This window comes from Euleptes europaea, chromosome 6, assembly GCF_029931775.1.
Source record: "Euleptes europaea isolate rEulEur1 chromosome 6, rEulEur1.hap1, whole genome shotgun sequence".
In the NCBI taxonomy this organism is placed as follows: Eukaryota; Metazoa; Chordata; class Lepidosauria; order Squamata; family Sphaerodactylidae; genus Euleptes; species Euleptes europaea.
Genome location: NC_079317.1, coordinates 36,880,202 through 36,899,572, shown reverse-complemented (window position 1 = coordinate 36,899,572; position 19,371 = coordinate 36,880,202). Strand labels below are relative to the sequence as shown.

The following is a 19,371-nucleotide window of genomic DNA, read 5'->3' as shown; positions in this document are numbered from 1 at the left end:
CTTCAAGATCTGCCAGTTTAAATAAACATTATACCAACCAATCCATTGTTTTGCTCAGGTTATATTCCTAAAATGCTCATACAGCATTAGAAAATAAACCAGCAGATTGTTTCAGACTTCAACGCTTACTGTACTGCACTTAAGAAAAAAAGCAAGCTGTTAAGTTTGCAAATTATTTGCATGATTTGTCTGATGCCAAAATGACTGTGTTGATATAATGAAATATTTTGCAGCCATCAATTTTAATGCTTTATTCATCGATTAAAAGAATATACATTTAACATAAACCATACAACATCAGTCATCAAGTCAAACACTCAGCTGGTTTCCTTACATTTTCTGTCAGGAGATACTTTTAAGTCTGATCACATTTATAAGATAAAATCTCACCACATCTGGCATATACACACACTGTGCCAGTGGATTCACTCTACTGATGTACATATAAAATCCGCATGGTATGTGCTCACTGGAGACAAAACAGCGCACACCTGTCAAAAGGTCATTTTAATATAAGATGGTAAAACCATTTGTAAAACACATATAAACTTTTCCATAAATAGAATCATATCTGGACATCTGTTGCATAAATTGTGTTTTCCAAAGCTTACAATATGGCAGCCAGGTCTCAGCACTGCTGGGCACCCACGTTGGCCACTTAACTTTTATTATTGCAGACTGTCCTTTAACATTAAATGCACAACATTCGTACCACTTAAAACTTGGGTCAGGTGGAAGTCTCACAGAGACCACGTCTGTACCGCGGTTGCCCTGAAACAGTTTATATCGGCTTTTAAAGCCTCTCAGATATAACAAGATTTTAAAACATACTTCATGGAATGTTCTTCATGCATCATAGCAGCTCATACCTGTGATAGAACAAGGTTTGTATCTGTTTTCCTTTCCTTCCTTTACATTCACTATTCACAGTGAAACAGGTGCATGTTTAAGAGTTCTGAGGTTGCTGACTGAGCCACAGCACAGCTGTGTACCACAGGTCGAAATTCGACCTTATATATTACAATCTAGCAGTATCTGGCTGGCCAAAAATCGGCCTGCCCCTGCCAGCATGTGGGCACTTCTTCGTTTTAATCTATTCTTTGGCAGCTGACACAGGCGCTGACAGAGAAAATCCAGTGACTTAGTTGCTAGGGATTTCACGACTAATGTTTGTTTGCAAGCAAAGTAGACTTATAAATTTATATCTAACTTGTTATGGTTTTACCCCATCGGAGCATACAGACTTCAACATTTCCTTTTAAATCTGGGCCCAAAGCTAACTTGTACGGAGAAGCTGACAGACCACGAGAAAAAGAAGCTACAATTCATTTACAATGGAACTACAACTTATAGCCTCCAGAGTTAGGTAAACATCTGAAGAAGCTACACAGTGCTAGAAACTACTGTTTCATATTGAAGGAAGAGATTGCAGAGTGGCAATATTTCATGCTTCGGATATTGTATGTGAAACTAAAGCAAAAGGTTTATAGTAAATGGTATTGGATAGTCATCTGATTTTCTTTTAAGCCTAAAGTAGCATGCTACCAGATAACATGACAATGACTGCATTCAAATCCACTGGGCTATGGATAGTAAACGTTTTGGCTCCCAAGCACAAGAACTCCGACAACAGGTAAAATCAGTGAAGTTGCAGAGTTACTCAGTTCAAAAAAAGAAAGTTAGCCGGCAACCTCAGACAACCATCGGCCACATCTGAGTTTTTCTTTTTTTAAAGACAAGTCCATTAACCGTGAAAGCCCTAAGCGTTGCCACTTTCAGCTTCTATACCAATACCCGACTACGTTTTTTGATCAAGAAGTAGAATATACATATAATTCTATATAGCTAATACTGATTAAACACAGCACAAGAGGGGTTAAATTCACACTACTGAAAACATAATAGGACCCTACTTGCATATGTAACCACAGGAACTGTAAATAAAGAGAGCTAAATGCCTTCACTGAAGCTTTGCATTTCTCTGTAAAAATGACGAGTTGGCTCAGTAAAGACACTGAGTAATTCTATGTCCATGACTGCGTGCCAAGGTCGACCCAATCCAAGGGATACCTGCTCAATGAGATTATGTACCGGATCCACATCCTGATCAGCTAGTTCACCTTGGTCAAAATCAATGCTTTCTTCTGTGACTTCAAGCACTTTCAAATCAGAGCCACGAAGACGAGCAATTGCGATCAGGTTGTGAGCCCAAACTGTGTAACCTGAAAAACAAAAATGGCCATTACTGTTTTGCTATTACTGCAGATTTCTTCCCTCTCCCCCGTGCCAACTCCACAGATAGTTCCATATAACACCTTCTTCAGTAATTGGCTGGTTTATATTCTCAGCTCATAAAAATTATAAGTGTGCTACACAAAGCAGGTTTTTTTGCTATTTTAAGAGGCTGCTTCCATCCCTTTCCCCCCACATGTCTAGGCAGTGGAATACTTGACTCCTTGGGTACACTAGTATTTAAAATATTAGACAAGGTATTCTGCATAAGAGTTAAATCAGCCAGTGATCTTAAACACACACACAAGGGTTAATATGGCTGCCAAGGAATCAGTAATGCATGACGAGTAAGGACATTCAAACAGTGGAGATCCGGATTTCTTACAAAAAGCACACCTGTTTTTTGCAACTGTGGTGCTTGTGCACCATGGTTTTTCAAACGTAATCATGACTATATATGCACAGACTACTTCAAATCATGCTTGAGATTAGTGTAAAGTTAAATTCCTGCCTGCATAGCTGATTTCCATCCTCCCTATGAAAAAGAACCTTTGCACATGTGTATTCACATACACACCCATTAGTTTCTAAACTGCTGAAGTTGTGCGCCTATATAATTTGCCTACCGTGCACTGCCAGAAGAGACAGCCTTGTGCATCTCCAGGCCAACAAAACCAATGGGTCTTCGGTCCGGTTGTCGCTGAGATCTGGGAAGCCAGAAGTATCTATCACATCATTCATTAGTATGAAGTGAGTGAGGAACTTATCATACTGCCTAGATATGAGATCAACAACCGCTCCTGAAACACAAGTGATGTAGCTGTCAAAGTGAATCCTCTCCAGTGGGATACTGGGCTTAAGAATCCTTAACATATCATCACTCTTGATATCAAAAGCCATTATATAGACCCGAAGATTAGTGCTGTTGCGTGTCAGTGCCTTCCAATCCTCATCTTCTGGCATGTATTCCAAGGACTTGTGCATTACAGAAATGTTGTGGACCAGAAGAGACAGTCGATACAAAGGCACATGGTTATTATCAGCCAAGACTCTTGCCATTTCTGCTGTAAAATCACAGAAATCCAAGGCGAGTGAGCGGAGACCGACAAAGCGCTCCAATTCAACAGCAGTGATAAGAGTGGTATTACCAGGGATGTGGTTGTCCAGTAAACTCAGGTGTTCCATGGTGTTGGCAATGGGATTTGAGAGAGATGACAGTGATGTGGGGGTTACAATTTGCAGCATGAACCCACATGACAGCCATTTTAGTTGCCTACTGTTACTCAATATTTCTTCAAACAGCTGCTGTATTCTGCAATAAAACACAAACAAAAATCCTATTAAATACAAATTCAACAGTGCCATTAAAAAACAAACAAACGAGAACCGAATTTAGTGGACACATTATTGGGTTGGATCCAGCAGTACCCTTGCATATGATCATGTTATGTTCCTCACTTTCCCCTCCTCCCAGCAGTCCCTTCCAACTCCAGGAAAGTTGATTCCCGGAGCTGGGTGGAAAAATAGCCATGCAGGTTGGTGGGATGCAGTGAGGAGGGTGAAATCCCCCTTTCATCAAGAACAAGTGGCTTGCCTTCGACTATTCTCAATTGCCAGAAATCACTGCTGCGCTATGGACTCAATAACATTCATACTCAATCTGATTCAGAGATTTGGAATATAATTTAAATGAGATACACAGAGTAAAAGTCAGGCCTGATTCACACATACGTGTAAATCACATGGGATCGTCACTTAAAGCTGAACATGAGAGCAATGTTTGGAGATATGAAAGCTCTATCTATGCTGTTTGTTCTGAGATGGCTGTTTCTCATGTGCAAATCACCATTTGACATTGTAATTAGAGTGATGCCTGTCCTTGTGTGTGAACTAATTTTCACACTATCCATTGATGACAATTAATCACCAAGTGACCCAAAAGGTATACAAATTGTCTTACAAATTTCAGATTAATAGTCTGGGGGAAGAAGGCACTATCAGAGCCTCCTGCATAACAGTGCTGAGGAAACAATGTGCAAGGTTATGAACTGCACAGAAATCTTCCTTTTAAAATATGCAAGTGACTTCAAATAGTAACCTATCCTTGAAGCTTCCTCCTCTTCAAAAGATTATGGTCAGGATTCAGGAGGCTGGGCATGGTGATATTCTGTACATTCACTTTTCAGATTCCCTTCATCATGCAGTTCTTCCTCTCCCAAGCCAGAGGAACTGTACGGTGGAGATTCAATATGCCTTGGGGTGGGGGAATGTGGCAACATGGAAAAACTGGCTGCCTCCTAATGCTTATGGACCTCTTTAAAGCCCCACAGATCTAAAGCAGCGAAGGGGACTAATGATTGAAGAACAAGGTCTCCTTCTGGCCAAGTTACAGCAGGAATAGTTAGTATCTGCAGAACAGGTGTTTGTGTGTGTGTGTGTGTGTGTGTGAAGAAGCTTGCAGTTCTGTTTTGAACCAATACAGTAGGAGCTATAAGAGCTTACATGTTACAACCTACAATCCCCTCTACTAATTTTAACAGATTTTCTCATACCTGTCATTAAGAATACTTGCCAGTACTCAGAAAGAGATATTCAAGCTGGTGTACACCAAACTAGCTCATTTCCAATTTGTTCTATCGCCACCCCAAATAAGATTGCTTGGCACCGAATTAAATCTGGGCAGGTTTGTGAGTTGGCAGCTAAAAAATCTAGATTATAACAGTGCACTGAATCCTGAACCAAGGAAGCTCACAGACAAAATGTTTGTTCCTTTCCCTTTCTACTCCCTCTCCCACCCCAGCAGCTCAGAATTCCCTCTCCTCTCCTATGGGGGCTTTTTAAAAAATTCAGGCATTGTTCAGAAAGAGTGTCAGCACAATGTTTTTAAAAATTCTGTATTAAGTATGTTGCAATCAAGTATTTAAAATATGTGCCCGTATAATTAAGGCCTCATTTGGAGTTTAAAAGCATAAACCCTAATCCAACTATGCTCCTAGGCAACTCTCCAAGTGTCAGAGTTAGTGACCTTAAGAGGCACACCTCTAATTGCATAATGAAATGCATCCACCTAATTCAGTAGGGAGGGATGAACATATATTGTTCATATATTGGCAACACCCATGAAAGTCTGTTCACAGACATGGACCTCTCTTTTTGGATCAGGGCAAAATCTCCAAGCACCTTTGCCTTTTCCCACACTGTGGAATAGTTTACCAGTGGGGGGCTGCTGGACTGGCTCATAACTGGCTGTGCTGTATGGCAGCCAAAGTATTTGACTAAGATATGAGAGACCCAGGCTCAAAACTCCATTCTGCCATGAAGCCTGCTGGGTGTGATCTTAGGTCAGTCTCTCTCTCTCTCGGCCTTGTTTATTTCACAGTGTTCTTCTGAGGATAAAATGGGGAAGGGAGAACAATATGCTGCCCTGAGCTCCTGGGAGTAAGAGCAGGGGAAAAATGCACTACACAGACAGATGAGTTGCCTTGCTGCAGCAGTGGATTTGATGAAATGGCCTTTGATCCCCCTCCAGTTGTCTTTTAGAACAAATGTTTCCCATCCTGCAAAACACTGTTCTCCCACCTCTTGCAAACAGTTCCCGTTTTAGAGCAACTGCATAAAGAAAAGAGTTGTACGGTTTGCAAAATAAAGTGTGACAACTAAGAATGCAAGGGGTACTTGTCAAAACAATTCTGTTCAACCCAGGCCACACAGTGGCCACAGAAGACAGAATTCTGTGGATTCTATTCTACTTCTATTAAGCTAGATCATTAACAATCTAGTTTGTGTGAAGCAAAATGTTCAACTGTTTTAAATTAAATACCACTTATTGAAAACTTACTGTTTAATCTTTTTGCCATCTGGATCCACCTTGCTGAGGTATGTATTCGATATACTTCCATGTTGTTGTAGAATGCTTATATCACCAAAGAGACTTAACTTCTGGAGATTCCTGCAAGGAAGAAAACTTGAGTTAAGTCTTGAGAGGCATTGCATTGGAAGGCATCTCAAACGCCTGCATTCTTTAATAAAAGCCATTATGAGCATAGTTACTATAAAACCTTCCTGTATGTGGGACTTGAATTTGTCTGTTTTAGCTAGGCAGCATTTAGGTTAACAAAGAAAACTTAAGCTTAACTTAAATTTGCTTTACAAGTGTGCTATAATCTGTCAAAAGTACCAAAGGAACCTAGTATTTAGAAACTAATAAAGTGAATGTTTCCCAACCATCTACAACATGATTAGAAAAAATTATTATTGGTCCTTAATATAGTTAATAAACATACTAATAAATAATACAAGGTCTATAATAGTAGTGGTGAGACATTTGCTTAAATTGGTAGCAAAATCCATATCAAAACAGAACCACTGTGTGGACTCTATGGTAGAGTAGGGGTCGGATGAAAATTGGAGGACTTTGGGCTGGATCCTATGGAAAAGACCTGTGCGTGCAAGGGAGAAGGCAATTTTTTGCTGATCCTTTGCCCAATGCAGCAGCCCTTCAACTCCCCTTACCTCTCCCGTCCCACGGTTATTTCAGTTGAGGGCATTTGGTCTGCAATGGGGAAGGGGAAGTTGCGCTTCCATGCACGGAATTCAGACAGGATCCAGCCCTCTGACAAAAGATTTCCCAATGAGTATGACCTTGTTTTCTATATCTCCTGGTAGACAAACTGTTCACATGTAATGGTCAGAATACAGAGGGCTGTCGAAACAGCCTTCTTCCTGAAACCCATCTTCAAAGGCTGCACAAAACAGGCACTCTAAAGAAGGCTTAAAAGGCAATCCTGGTTAGGGCCAAAATTCCAGAAGACTTACACGTTCCTTCATACTCTATAATGGGGCACAATAATCCTATTGCGATCAAGTCATGGCACAACAAACCCAGCTGCAATCTTCTTCTGTGTTCCAGGTTGTTGCGGTAGGTTTTCACCAAAGTTGCCTGTTTTTGGTAACTCACTGCAAGTTTTATGCATGAATTATTCCTACTATACACACAATACTCTGAACAGTCTTTCCTCAGAAGTTCCTGAACAGGATTCTTTCCAATTCATAAGAACATAAGAAACGCCATGCTGGATCAGATCAAGGTCCATCAAGTCCAACAATCTGTTCACACAATGGTCAACCAGGTACCTCTAGGAACCCTCCAAACAAAACAACTGCAGCAGCATTATCCTGCCTGTGTTCCACAGCACTGAATATAATAGGCATGCTCCTCTGATCCTGGAGAGAATAGGTATGCATCATGACTAGTATCCGGTTTTACTAGTGGCCATGAATACCCCTCTCCTCCATGAACATGTCCACTCCCCTCTTAAAGCCTTCCAAGTTGGCAGCCATCACCACATCCTGGGGCAGGGAATTCCACAATATAACAATTCAGATTAGATAAATTGACAATAGTGGTCAAAATAATTACAGAGACAACAACAACAAAGAAACAAAAAAAATAACTTGCCCTAGATAATATTCAGTGACACAGACTTGATTCCGGTATTCAACCGAAAAGCACCATTGGTTATTGTCTACAGATGCAGAGTAGGATTTCTCACTCTTGACTGACCACCTTTGCATTGGAAAACTGAGTAAAAACCAGTTCATACCAGAAGTAAGTGTGATGACTCCCTTAGAACTGTAATTCCTTGGTCCTCCTCAACTAGTTAAGAGTTTCTAAGGCTGAGCTATGGGATCCACTCAACCAATCAACCATTTTATGATTGGTGACTTGGATGCTAGGTGAAGGCAGGTGGCAGCAACAGCTCTAAGAGTTCCTGCCCTTCAAAAGATTGGGAAGCCAATTTCCTTTCCTTAAGATGGAGACTCCCTGCTCTCAACCCTAGAAAATGCAGAGACGTTTGATTTTGTGTTAGCCAGATGGCACATTAAGGACTCACCCTCTATCAGTACAAAGGACTTGTAGACCTCCTGGAATACCTTCACAGATTCCCAGGGGCTACAGTTTGAGAAAGGCTGGTTTGTAGCACAACAATTGTTTGAAAGAGACCTCCAATTTATTTCTGTACACCAAACCTTCCCTGCTGAGTTGCTTGGAGGCAATGCTAGCTCCCAGAATTGACTGAGTTCTTAGCCTCTGGACTGAAATTAAATAGCATCTTCTGGTTGTAAGTGTGACCTGACCTTAGCAGCAAGTAACCTATCTTTCAGTACTAACCTAATTCAGTAGACTGTTGCCATCCACAACTAGCAGTTCTAAAGAAGTAATACATGATCTACATAAAGTCTATTCACATGCAGCTAATTTCTTGTCTCAAATGCATCAATATTTTGTCATTTTTCACAGTGTACTATTTACTGTCAGCATAACACAACAGTTTCCCAAAGACTTTCTAAGGAGCCAGTTTTCATATCTCATCTAAATGCTCTGCTTTTTAAAAAATCAGGAGGCAATAATGCAAACATTTTAATTAGAAGCAGCAGTTAGTGCCTGAGAACATCAAGCAGTGTCACTATTTTTAGCTTTGCAGCTTGACATGCCTTCCCTCAGGTACTGTTGATTCCAAAAAGAACAGCACTGTCATTTGAAATGTTGTGTAGTTACATAATCTATACACATTGCAGTGTAGGACTGAACTAGACGGACACAAACGATCCTGATCAACTGTCACTCCATGCCTCCCTTTCACAGCATCCAACACAAAGTGTGATGTAACGTCTCTGCACTGTGCATTTCTCTGCTGCTGCTTCACATCATTGGTTGGCAAGGAGACACACCGTGTGATGACATCACATCATGCCATGTCTGTGCTAAATACTACAAGGGAGAAGGAACCAGAGTGGAGGCAGCTCTGGGTCTCTTATAATGCCTGCTTTGGCCCATAAAGACAAATTATGCATAAACATTTAGCATTTTTTTAAATTAATTGACAGATTGAGATGCAAAAAGAAAATGTTAAAGTACCATTTTAAAATTGGATTTCAGCAATTCCATTTAAGACTCTAAAAGAGAGCATAAGGTATAAGGTACTGCAGTAAGAAGGAAAAATTGGCAGAAATACAAACACATCCACTTCTTGTTCTGTTTATGCTAGAATGGGAGGTGACCTGCCAATTACCTCTAGAGCTGCAATGCTCAAGAGCATCCCAAAACCTCTGAAGCAGCTTCTAGGAGGTGCAAGGGGAAGGCAGAGAGACCTGTAACATGAATTCATTGGGTCCAACCCAATGGCATGTAAACATTCTCATTCTTATTACCCTTCTCTATTACTTTTCTCTACCGAAAAGAGTATCAAAGCGGCTTACAATCACCTTCCCTCTCCCACCCCCCCACCCCCCGCCACAACGGGCACCTTGTGAGGTAGGTGAGGCTGAGAGAGTTCTCAGCGAACTGTGACTAGCCCACGGTCACCCAGCAGGCTGCATGTGAAGGAATGCGGAATCCAATCTGGTTCTCCAGATTAGAGTCCACCGTACATGTGGAGGAGCCGGGAATTGAACCAAATTCTCCAGATTAGAGTCCACTGCTCTTAACCAGTACACCACGCTGGCTCTCCAATATTAAGTGACAGAATCCAGTGATATTATTAGTCTGCATTAGCTCACATGAAACACACGTAGGTTGAGGGTTAAATTACTGAAGTGAAAAATGAAAACTTGTGATGAAAAACAAATTTTTAGTTTGCTTAAAGCTGGAAAAATTAATGGTCCTAGAACTTCATTTGTATTGTGCAGCTGAAAAGGGAGCATCCGTCACATTTTGGAGAATAGAACAGAGTTTGCACACTTTTTTCTGTTCCCTCTACAACTCAGTAGATAAGATGGGCTCCAAAGAGGAGTGTGTATCTAACCCTCTATCCACCATGAAGAAAACCAAGATAAAAATACTGCTCCAATTGTCATCCCTCCCTGATTTTGGTCTGTACATGGGCCTAAAATGCAAGAGTGTGAATGGATTCCAAGCACAAATTGTAACATCAGTGAATAACCACTGGTATTATAACTTATGTTTATATGCATGTCATCTAAAAATTTAACACAGGCATAAAGGAAACAGAGTCCTCTTACTTCCTTTAGCAGTTTTTATGACAGAAAAACTGGACGTTCTGTAATTCAGACAGGGGACACGTTCAAAAATTAGTCGGGACTTTTAGGATTGTTCATTCCTACTTTCTCCTTTCTTCGTACCTTTACAATCCTACAAGTATTAAATAACAATTAGGCTCAGAAATAAGTAACTGAACATTTACGAATCTGAGTTGCAGTTCCAAGTAGATTAAGGAATGAGTTATACAAAAATGTTCTTCCGCTTTTGGATTACAATCTGAAAATACACGTATTATTTTCAGAGAACAGTAAGTTATGCAAGCCACATACAGGAAATGCAAGACCTTGCTAAATGAAAGACTTTCATGACCAGAGAGAAATACAGCGATTATTCTATGCAAGACAGATAATAAATAATTTGGGATCATGTTTGGGAACAGAGTGGTGACCAGTGAGTCTTCCCCTCTGCCTAGACTGGCTCACTCGAATAAATGCCCACCTCCTGTAAACCAATGGATTGAGGACCTTACAAAACATATGTATAAGGCAGAACTGCTTAAACTAGAACCTCAAGTTCCACATTATGGCTTGGATCCATTAGAAGGCTTTCACAGAAACTCCCTCCCCCGCATGCAAAGAATTTCTCCAGTAGATCCAAGTCTATGTCCTACAGCTTCTGAAGACTAGAATTTGTTTGCCAAAATAATTCTATTACCATCTAATTTGCAACTTTACCCAAAGAAATGCTTGAGTTGTCAAGCATGTTCAAGCTCAGATACTGTTACTGTGATTCAATTTTACTTTTATCATTGGAAGAGCCATAAGCAACAGTGACAAAAATTGAGATGACTTTGCCAGTGTAGTGTTAGAACACAGACACAAGTCTAAAACTAGTCAATGTAATCCTTCAATTGCATATTCATATGCACTGCAGTTTCCATGCAACACAATATCTGTATCACATACAAAGTTATACACTAGAGGGAAACTACTCTCGTCATCACAAAAACAAATGAATGCTCACAGGAGAAAATTTAAATTAAACAGCTCTAGAAATATGCTATGGTAACAACAGATACCAATTTGTCAAGACTGGTCATAGAAGTAGCATGGAAAGACTTATATGTCTTTCCATGCTACTTCTTTGACCAGTCTTTATTAGCATGCAGCTTTATTAGTATGCAACACTGAAATTAACATTTAGAATTTTACTGGCCTACCCAAAATTTTCACCAAATTGAAAGCTATGTACAACACATAGTATAAAACATGAATAATCATGTGACAGCTGTCATATTCTCAGATGGAGATGTGCCAGCGTAGTGTAGTGGTTTGGAGCGGTGGAGTCTGATCTGGAGAACCGGGTTTGATTCCCCACTCCTTCACATGAGCGGCGGAAGCTAATCTGGTGAACTGGATTTGTTTCCCCACTCCTACACACGAAGCCAGCTGGGTGACCTTGGGCTAGCCACACTCTCTCAGCCTCACTCACCTCACAGAGTGTCTGTTGTGGGGAGGGGAAGGGAAGGTGATTGTAAGCCGGTTTAAGTCTCCCTTAAGTGGTAGAGAAAGTCGGCATATAAAAACCAACTCTTCTTCAAGTTTCACCCAGGGTAGCAAAAATGGCTTGTTACCAATTTGCCATAAGAAAAAAGTTTGAGGATAGTTATAATCTAGTAATTACCCAGCGATTTCCTGGAGACACAGTAAAAATAAATTATAATAAACTACTACTGAGCATGATTTAGCAGTTTTTTCCTCCCCCTCGTTTTTCATTCCTTTTCTTTTTCCTCCTTTTCCCCCTTGTTCCTTTTCCCTTGGTTTTCTTCTTCCTTTCTCGACTGCTTGGAGGACCTGTGAATTCTGGGTCATGGTTGGCCACCTGCTCACCATCATTATGGGCCAACCCACCACTGAGATTAATTTATTATATATATAGTAAGAATGTAATTTAAAACAATCTTTTAAGCTTCTGTGTTTTTAACTTATGACCTATATTTGTATTATAATGTATTATTGTTGGAAGCCGCCCTGAGCCCAACATGGTTGGGAAAGGGTAGGGTAAAAATTAAGTAAAATAAAAATAATAAATACTTCAAACTTTTCAAGTAACAATTTAGGGTGCAGACCTTTCTATCCTACCCATGCCCAGTTATACACTTCTAAAAGGTTGGGGGAAAGCTAAAACAGCCAGCTGCTTTGGCATTGAGCCGTTTCCATAGGTTCTCAGACCATGATGTACAAGTTCCAGAACATTTACCTGTTTCAAAAGAGGCATGTATTCAGGAGGTTGCACAGGGTAACCAGGAGCATATTTTACAACCAAGAATTCTACAAGCCCTGGGGATCTTCTTGCAGTTCAATAAAAAGCTATCTTTGTCCATTTAAGCCATATGAGACAGTGGGCAGGAAGTCACTCTGCCAAAGGCATTCCTGAAGGGGTACTCCCCCACCCCCTTTCAGTAGTAACTCCTGCTTACTCTGTGTGACAGCATGGCTGCAATGTGCAAAGTGGACTTCCAGCCCAATGTGCATTGTGCAATGCATTCTTCACACTACGTGCCATAATCATGCTACAACATCATATGTGTGGGGCTACAGCCAAGGCTATTAGGATACCAACTACAAATGTAATCTCTCAAGGCTGATACAGGACAATTATGAAAAACAATCAGAAACATAAAATAATGCAGATCAAGAGTTCCACTCCCAGATCTTAAAACTGCTTCACCATTCTCTGAAGAGCTGTTTAAAAAATGCTTTCTGCAAACATACTAGGTCTTCATTTGAGCAGAAGGAATGAACCTTCTCTACCTCTCAATCCAGAGCTGAAATCGTCTGTATATATTATTTACATCATTTATAAGTCCACCTTTCTCACTAAGACTGAAGGCAAATTACACAGTATAAGTCAATGCAATCAACAGGATGGGACATCAAATAAGCAATGCAATATGATTTGGATTGCAGAACTTTGAAACAGAGCTGAAATTCTATTCAAAAGCATGGGGATTTGTTTTCTTAGACTCCATTTATGATAAGGTCTTGATCAATTACAGTTAGCCAAACCAGTTGATTATTAAAGAACTTCAAGATCTTTACAAGGATGCTTGCTTTGAACAGAAACATCCTGACTGGTAAAGCATCAAAGTTTCAGAATGCACATTTTTAGAAGTATGGCTGGGTGTACGGCTTCTCAGGAGACATTTACAAAAGCTTTATCACTGCCTATTATGAGACTGAATAAAAAATGGGACAAGATCCGAACAGTTTTCCAAAGAGTAGCTGCTTCAGCCAGGCTACCATCCACTCGAGAATCTAACCTCTAATTTTATTTTTGCTCTCAACTCCTATCCCCTGGTGAAGAATGTTTTGCTTGCCAATTTGCTTGCAGTATTTCAACTTGACACAATAGGTAGTGATGATATGAAAATTTTCCACTGCACTGGAACATCCTAATACCCTCCACAAGTGATTGCTGCTAGCTTTATCAGCCAACTTGGCTCCAGTGTAGCCTTTTTGTTCCCAGAGTTCAATGACAGAAATAAATGTCTTATCTTTAACGTCACTTCAGAAGCCCATTGACTGCAAAATGCTGAACATGCTAATATGTATGGCGTTTTCTAACTTAATCTGTTTTATTAGGTGCTCTAATAGGTTAACATCACCAAGCAATTTCTCCCGTACAAGCACATTTCCTCAGAAACCAAATGTGGGAAGCACAGATAATCAGCAGGCAGCTGCAGATGGAAAGAGAAAGTGAAGTGACAGGAAGACCTAGTTTAGCATCTTAATTGTAGAGCTTGTACGTATCTGAAATAAAGGGATTCGGAAAGATGGTCCACAGTTACCAATCACAGTCACTTACAGAAGTCAAAACAATACTTTTTCACCTATCAAAAATGTAAATACACCGACCCCAAAGATGTTTAGTTCAACACTTTGCCACCTACGGCTGAAGAAACAGACGAGAGAAATAAAAATATATATATTTTCAAAGCTACAAAGGACTTGGTTCAAAGCCTTTATTTTTTTCAGCTCTTTTTTTTTTTGGCATATTTACATGCAAGTCAGAAACTGTCTGAATTAGATATAGAGTATTCAGAATTTCCCTGCTGCCCTAGTCTAACATGGGGATCCACATGTGCAAGCTGATCTACCGCAGAAATTAAGCCGGTTTGGCATGGATGGGAACCTGCCTTGCAATTCTATGTAAATCACTTTTTGGAGGAAGACTGGGGTATAACTGAAATAATAAATTAGTTACACGAAGAATCTTTCTTGGAACATCTTCTAGAGTAAATTAAGCTGAAGACCAGCTTCTCCACAGCTTTGGGCATTTGCCTGAGAGATACCCCCCACACACACGACAAACCACAATGTTTCCTCCTCAGACAAACAGCTTGCCACTTGTTTTCTGCTACCACCCTTCTGGTTTTTTTTTTTTTTTTAATGGGGGAAGAAATAGGAGGTTTATAGTTTCTTCCTTTCATAGGATCCTTCTATATGGGAAAACTACTAGTTTTTTTGTTTTTGTTTTTTGCAGCGAGCAGCTGCTTTTTCCAGGAGCAGCAAGTAAGTTCAGCAAAACAGAAGGACCCCATCCCTAGGCCACCTCTTTAGATCACAGCAGAGGAGAAGCCCTATCCCTGACTTACTTGGGACAGAGATTTGCAGCACAGGGTGGGGGGAGGGCATGGCGGCAGGGAGTCACCACGCAAATGGGAGAAACATACAGGTACCATGTGGGTACCTTCAGGCTTCTCTTACACAGGTAATAGCAACCCCTGGTGCACTTGTATTTTGAAAAATCAGTGGGAATGATAAACATCTTTCACCTTTGTTATTACCCCAATTCATAAACCACAGCAAATTATTTGATCATGAATTTCTCAATACTGCATGTAGTTTGGCCCCTAGCGACCAAGAAATTGAGCTGAGAATACGGAAATCTCCTGTTCACATTCGATCTTAGCCATGAACACACTGGATGGGAAGCAAGCCATTATCACTCAAGCACTGCTATACAGAAAGACCACTACTGATCATGTTACTGAGTTATCATGAAGTGCTTTGAACACTTGAAAAGCACTACAGATGCTTAGGAGAAGCACGACTTTCTCCATCCTCCAATAAACCACATTTTCCAGTCGCATCGTAGTAAAAAATCCACAAACATCCTGGTCTTGGAAACAGCTCACCATTTGTACAGATGGCCGGTTAGCTAGTGATTGAAGTGTTCACTTCTGAAAATGTCTGAAACAAGTTGGAATACACAGGGAAGCATTCACAAGACCAGCATGTACCTGGATACTGTCAACAAGACGACCAAAGATATAATAGGACAAATTTAATTGTGAAAATGCACCACAAACTTGCTCGATAAATTCATCTCCTATCCACCAGCACATACTTGCTGATCCTGCTGTACCTTTTTCATACATGTCTTATATAAACAAGAGTACAATCGTAAGCATTTGTTTTCCAGACTGGGTGTGAGTTATGTGCTCTAAAGTACTCTGTTGTGCAGACCTGGATCAAGGAAAAGAGAAGAGCACAGTGAAGGGGAGGAGTGCACAAACATTTATTGAAAAGGGAGTTTCATTCTATGATGAAACAGAGAAGCAAGAGAAACAAAAGCCAAGAAAAAGATAAGTACTCAGCTCTGGAACATTACTGTTCAAATTAGACTCCCTCGTTACATGACCTTGAAAGGCAGTAGGGATGTTCCGCTTCCAGTCTGCTCCTCCATAACATGAAATTGTTGAAAGTGTCACATACATGGCTAACTGTGACACTGAGGGTTAGATAAAGAGGGATAGACTAATGTTTCCATGGGTGCAAGGATTTTTGCCTGTGGAGCACAACCCCCACCTCCAAACAGCCCTAAATGCCCCTGAAATCCTGTTTCTGGGAGACATGAAAATCATGTTTTGTGGATGGAATCCTTGTGCCCACAGAAATGTTAGTTTCAATCCAAGCCTGTTGATGGACCGTTTGCCACAGGATGGCCTATATCATTATCAATGGAAGGGAACAGGGCTCACAATTTGGATAAAAAGGCACAAGTTACTAAAATAAAGTTCCATAAAGTAAGCCACCCAAAAAGCACAATAAGCCATAGCAGAGAACTTACTGGATCTCCATAACCCCTGTACTGACATCACATATCCACCATGTTTTCTATTTGGGAGAATTCTATTCCATTTGATCCTTTTCTTGAGAAATGGAACACTATGCATACCTCTGGGGTGACTTGCCTGAACTACACACATTCATTAGTTATTAAATCTAACAGCTTAAAACAACAGGTATGCTTTTGTTCTTACACTAAGGATGAGCTAAGCATCTCACAAATACAACTCTACTGTGTCAAAGATCACCCCTGGATTCCCCAGCAAGCAGAACAGGCTTCAGGACAGCACTTGAGGAGTCCACCTAAAAGAGTGCACTGAAGGAAATTCGGTGGTGGAGCACCTACTGTACATTTAGAAAGACTCAGGCTCGATCCCTGACATTTCAGGCTAAAGCAAGATCACAATCTGATGGTAGAGTCACAGGCCACTCTGTGATGGAGAGGATTCCTCCACAGCTCAAACCCTTGGCTTTTTGTCTTACTATGGTATACCTCCTGATACCGAACATGTTTCCTATTTCCACCTTTCTTGTTCACTACTCAATGTTCTAGCCATGACAGCGGTGAGATCATAACTCCGGCTCCTCTCCTGTCACACAGACTTGCAGTTCAGTGAGTTCTATGTTTCCACCAAGGAGCTACAAAGCAGGCTCTGGGCGGAAAAAACCAAAGATGATTCAGTTAAAAGAGCCTAGAGACAGCGGGTCTTGGGAAAGGCATCCCCCACCCAAGACTCAGGAGAGCAAGTTCCAGCACAGTGGAGCAAGCGCAGGAGAGATCAGGGACATTAAAACAGCCCAGGAGCAAGCTAAGCTGAGTGGCCCCTGCAGTGCAGGAAGCGCAGCAAGGGCCACTTAGGTGAGACTGCAGCAATGAAAGCAACAGGAGTCAGCGTGCCCAAGGAGAGATGCTAAACCTGCAGCAAGCATCACAATGGCCTGGGCTTCAGCCAAGCAACCCCTCCAACACTACCTGCACCACAGGGGCCCCTTGGCCTAGCCAGTGGCCCTCCAGGGCAACTTCCCAAGTTAAAGAGCCGGTTCACCCCTGACTGCACTACATGGCACAGTGGTCTAGCTTGGAATAAAGCCAGCTTCATATGTCCAGGAATCTTCTCTCGGCCCAGATCCTTCCCGTTATAACACTTTTATTTAGGGTTGTATACTCTCTGCACCTCGTTTTTACATTAGGTTCACCATCTCCTTTCCCCTCACAAGGCTCCCACGTTTTCAACTGCTGCAAGGCAAGCAAAAAATTCAACAGGTGGAGCATCCCCCCCCCCAAAAAAAAACGTCGAACGCCACCCAGTTACGCAGCGCTGCAACCGCGCAAGGGAAGGAAGGAGGAGACGGCGAAGGGGGTGGGGGGGAGATGCAAGCGTGTCCTGTACTCTCCCTCCTTCCCGGGCGGCGGAGCGCCGTGTCCCCACGTCCCTCCTACCTGTTGTTGCGGACGCTGCTCAACACGCACAGCACGAGCTCCAAGTAGGTCCTCAGCAACTCCAGCCAGCGAGGGCAGAGAGGCGCTTCCCCGTCCGCCGCCACCGCCGCCACCGCCGCCTCTTCGCAAACCGCGCTGGCTCCGCCGCCGCCGCCGCTGGGGTAGTTGTCCGCGGCGAACTGGACGCGGAGTTCGCGCACGAACCAGCCGCACTTGCGCATGAGGAAGTCGAGGCGCGGGCGCTCGGCCGGGCAGACGCGCAGGCTGAGGCGCAGCCGGGGCCACAGGGCCGGGTAGAAGAGGCAGTCGCGCCAGTGCGAGCAGGCGGCCGAGGCCCGCAGCCGGTCCGGGGCCGCCAGGAACGAGAAGATGTGGACAACCAGCTCGCTGGGCAGGGAGCCGGCGCCCACCGGCCCCCCGCACACCGACGACATCGCCGGCCCAGCAGCAGCCGCCGGCGGCCGCAGCCCCACGCCCGGCCTCGGCCTCCTCCGCTCCAGCTCCTGCGACAAAAACAACAACATCAATGACAAGGCGGAGGGAGGCGGGGCGGCACCGCGCGCCACTCGGCTACTGGAGGAGCCAACCACCCGCCAGCAGCCGCGGGGGAGCCTGGGACGGACCATTGGGCTTCTGGGGCGGGAGGGGCGGTCGGCGGGATGGGACGGGACGGAACGTACCAGCAGGCTGAGGAACGAACCAAACGTACCGGGGGAGGGGGGAGGGGGGAGGGGGGGAGCGTGCGTCTGTGACTCAGCAAAGGGAAAGGCGGGGTTGCTCATGAGACACGTCTCAGGCAGAGCCTTTGTTTTGGGAGGACGGCATTCGCCATCACCTAGTGGAGCGAGCGGAATTTATCTGCAACGCTTGCACGTGGAAGGGGGGGGGAGGAGGGAAGATTCTTCCGCGCTTGCTTGTGAAAGAAAGTAATCATCAAGACTTATCGCCTAGTGTCGCCTCCATAAGCATCCTGCACAAACAGGGAAGATGGTGAAGGATGCGGCATCTTTCTATGTTCGGTGGCTGGGCGCTGTCCTTCCAATTGCAGATAATTCACAGTGGGTCGCCGTGTTAGTCTGTCTGCAGTAGTAGAAAAGGGCAAGAGTCCAGGAGCACCTTAAAGACTAACAAAAATATTTTCTGGCAGGGTATGAGCTTTCGTGAGCCACAGCTCACGCTGTGGCTCACGAAAGCTCATACCCTATTAGAAAATATTTTTGCATTTAAAGAGCTGTGGCTCACGAAAGCTCATACCCTACCAGAAAATAGTCTTTAACGTGCTACTGGACTCTTGCCCTTTTCTACTTCTAATTGCAGGACAGGTTTTTTAAAAAATTTTTTTACAATGAATTGGCTTAGGGAGGAGTAAGTGACAATTTGAGAATGGGGATAAAAACAGTCACTGTCCACCGTTATTCCCGTTCAAGAGGTGTTTGTTCTTTAGCCTCGAGAGGAAAACAGGAGCATCATCTTGCAATGGTTCCAGCGAGTAAAAAGAAAGGCTCACTTACAAATGATGCATAGGCAAATTGTAAAAGGCACCCAAGTTCGATAGGGCTCAT

General features: G+C 42.7%; 1 protein-coding gene across 1 annotated transcript; it reads right to left on the bottom strand.

Moving 5' to 3' along the window:
* Positions 1-236: 236 nt before the first annotated feature.
* On the bottom strand, positions 237-18,435 carry FBXO33 (F-box protein 33). Its single transcript, XM_056850959.1, has 4 exons — positions 17,810-18,435; positions 6,071-6,181; positions 2,859-3,544; positions 237-2,222 (listed from the first exon to the last, which is right to left on the bottom strand). Exons 1-4 carry the CDS (start codon positions 18,433-18,435, stop codon positions 1,951-1,953), a joined length of 1,695 nt encoding a protein of 564 aa, XP_056706937.1. The 3' UTR covers positions 237-1,950.
* Positions 18,436-19,371: the final 936 nt, after the last annotated feature.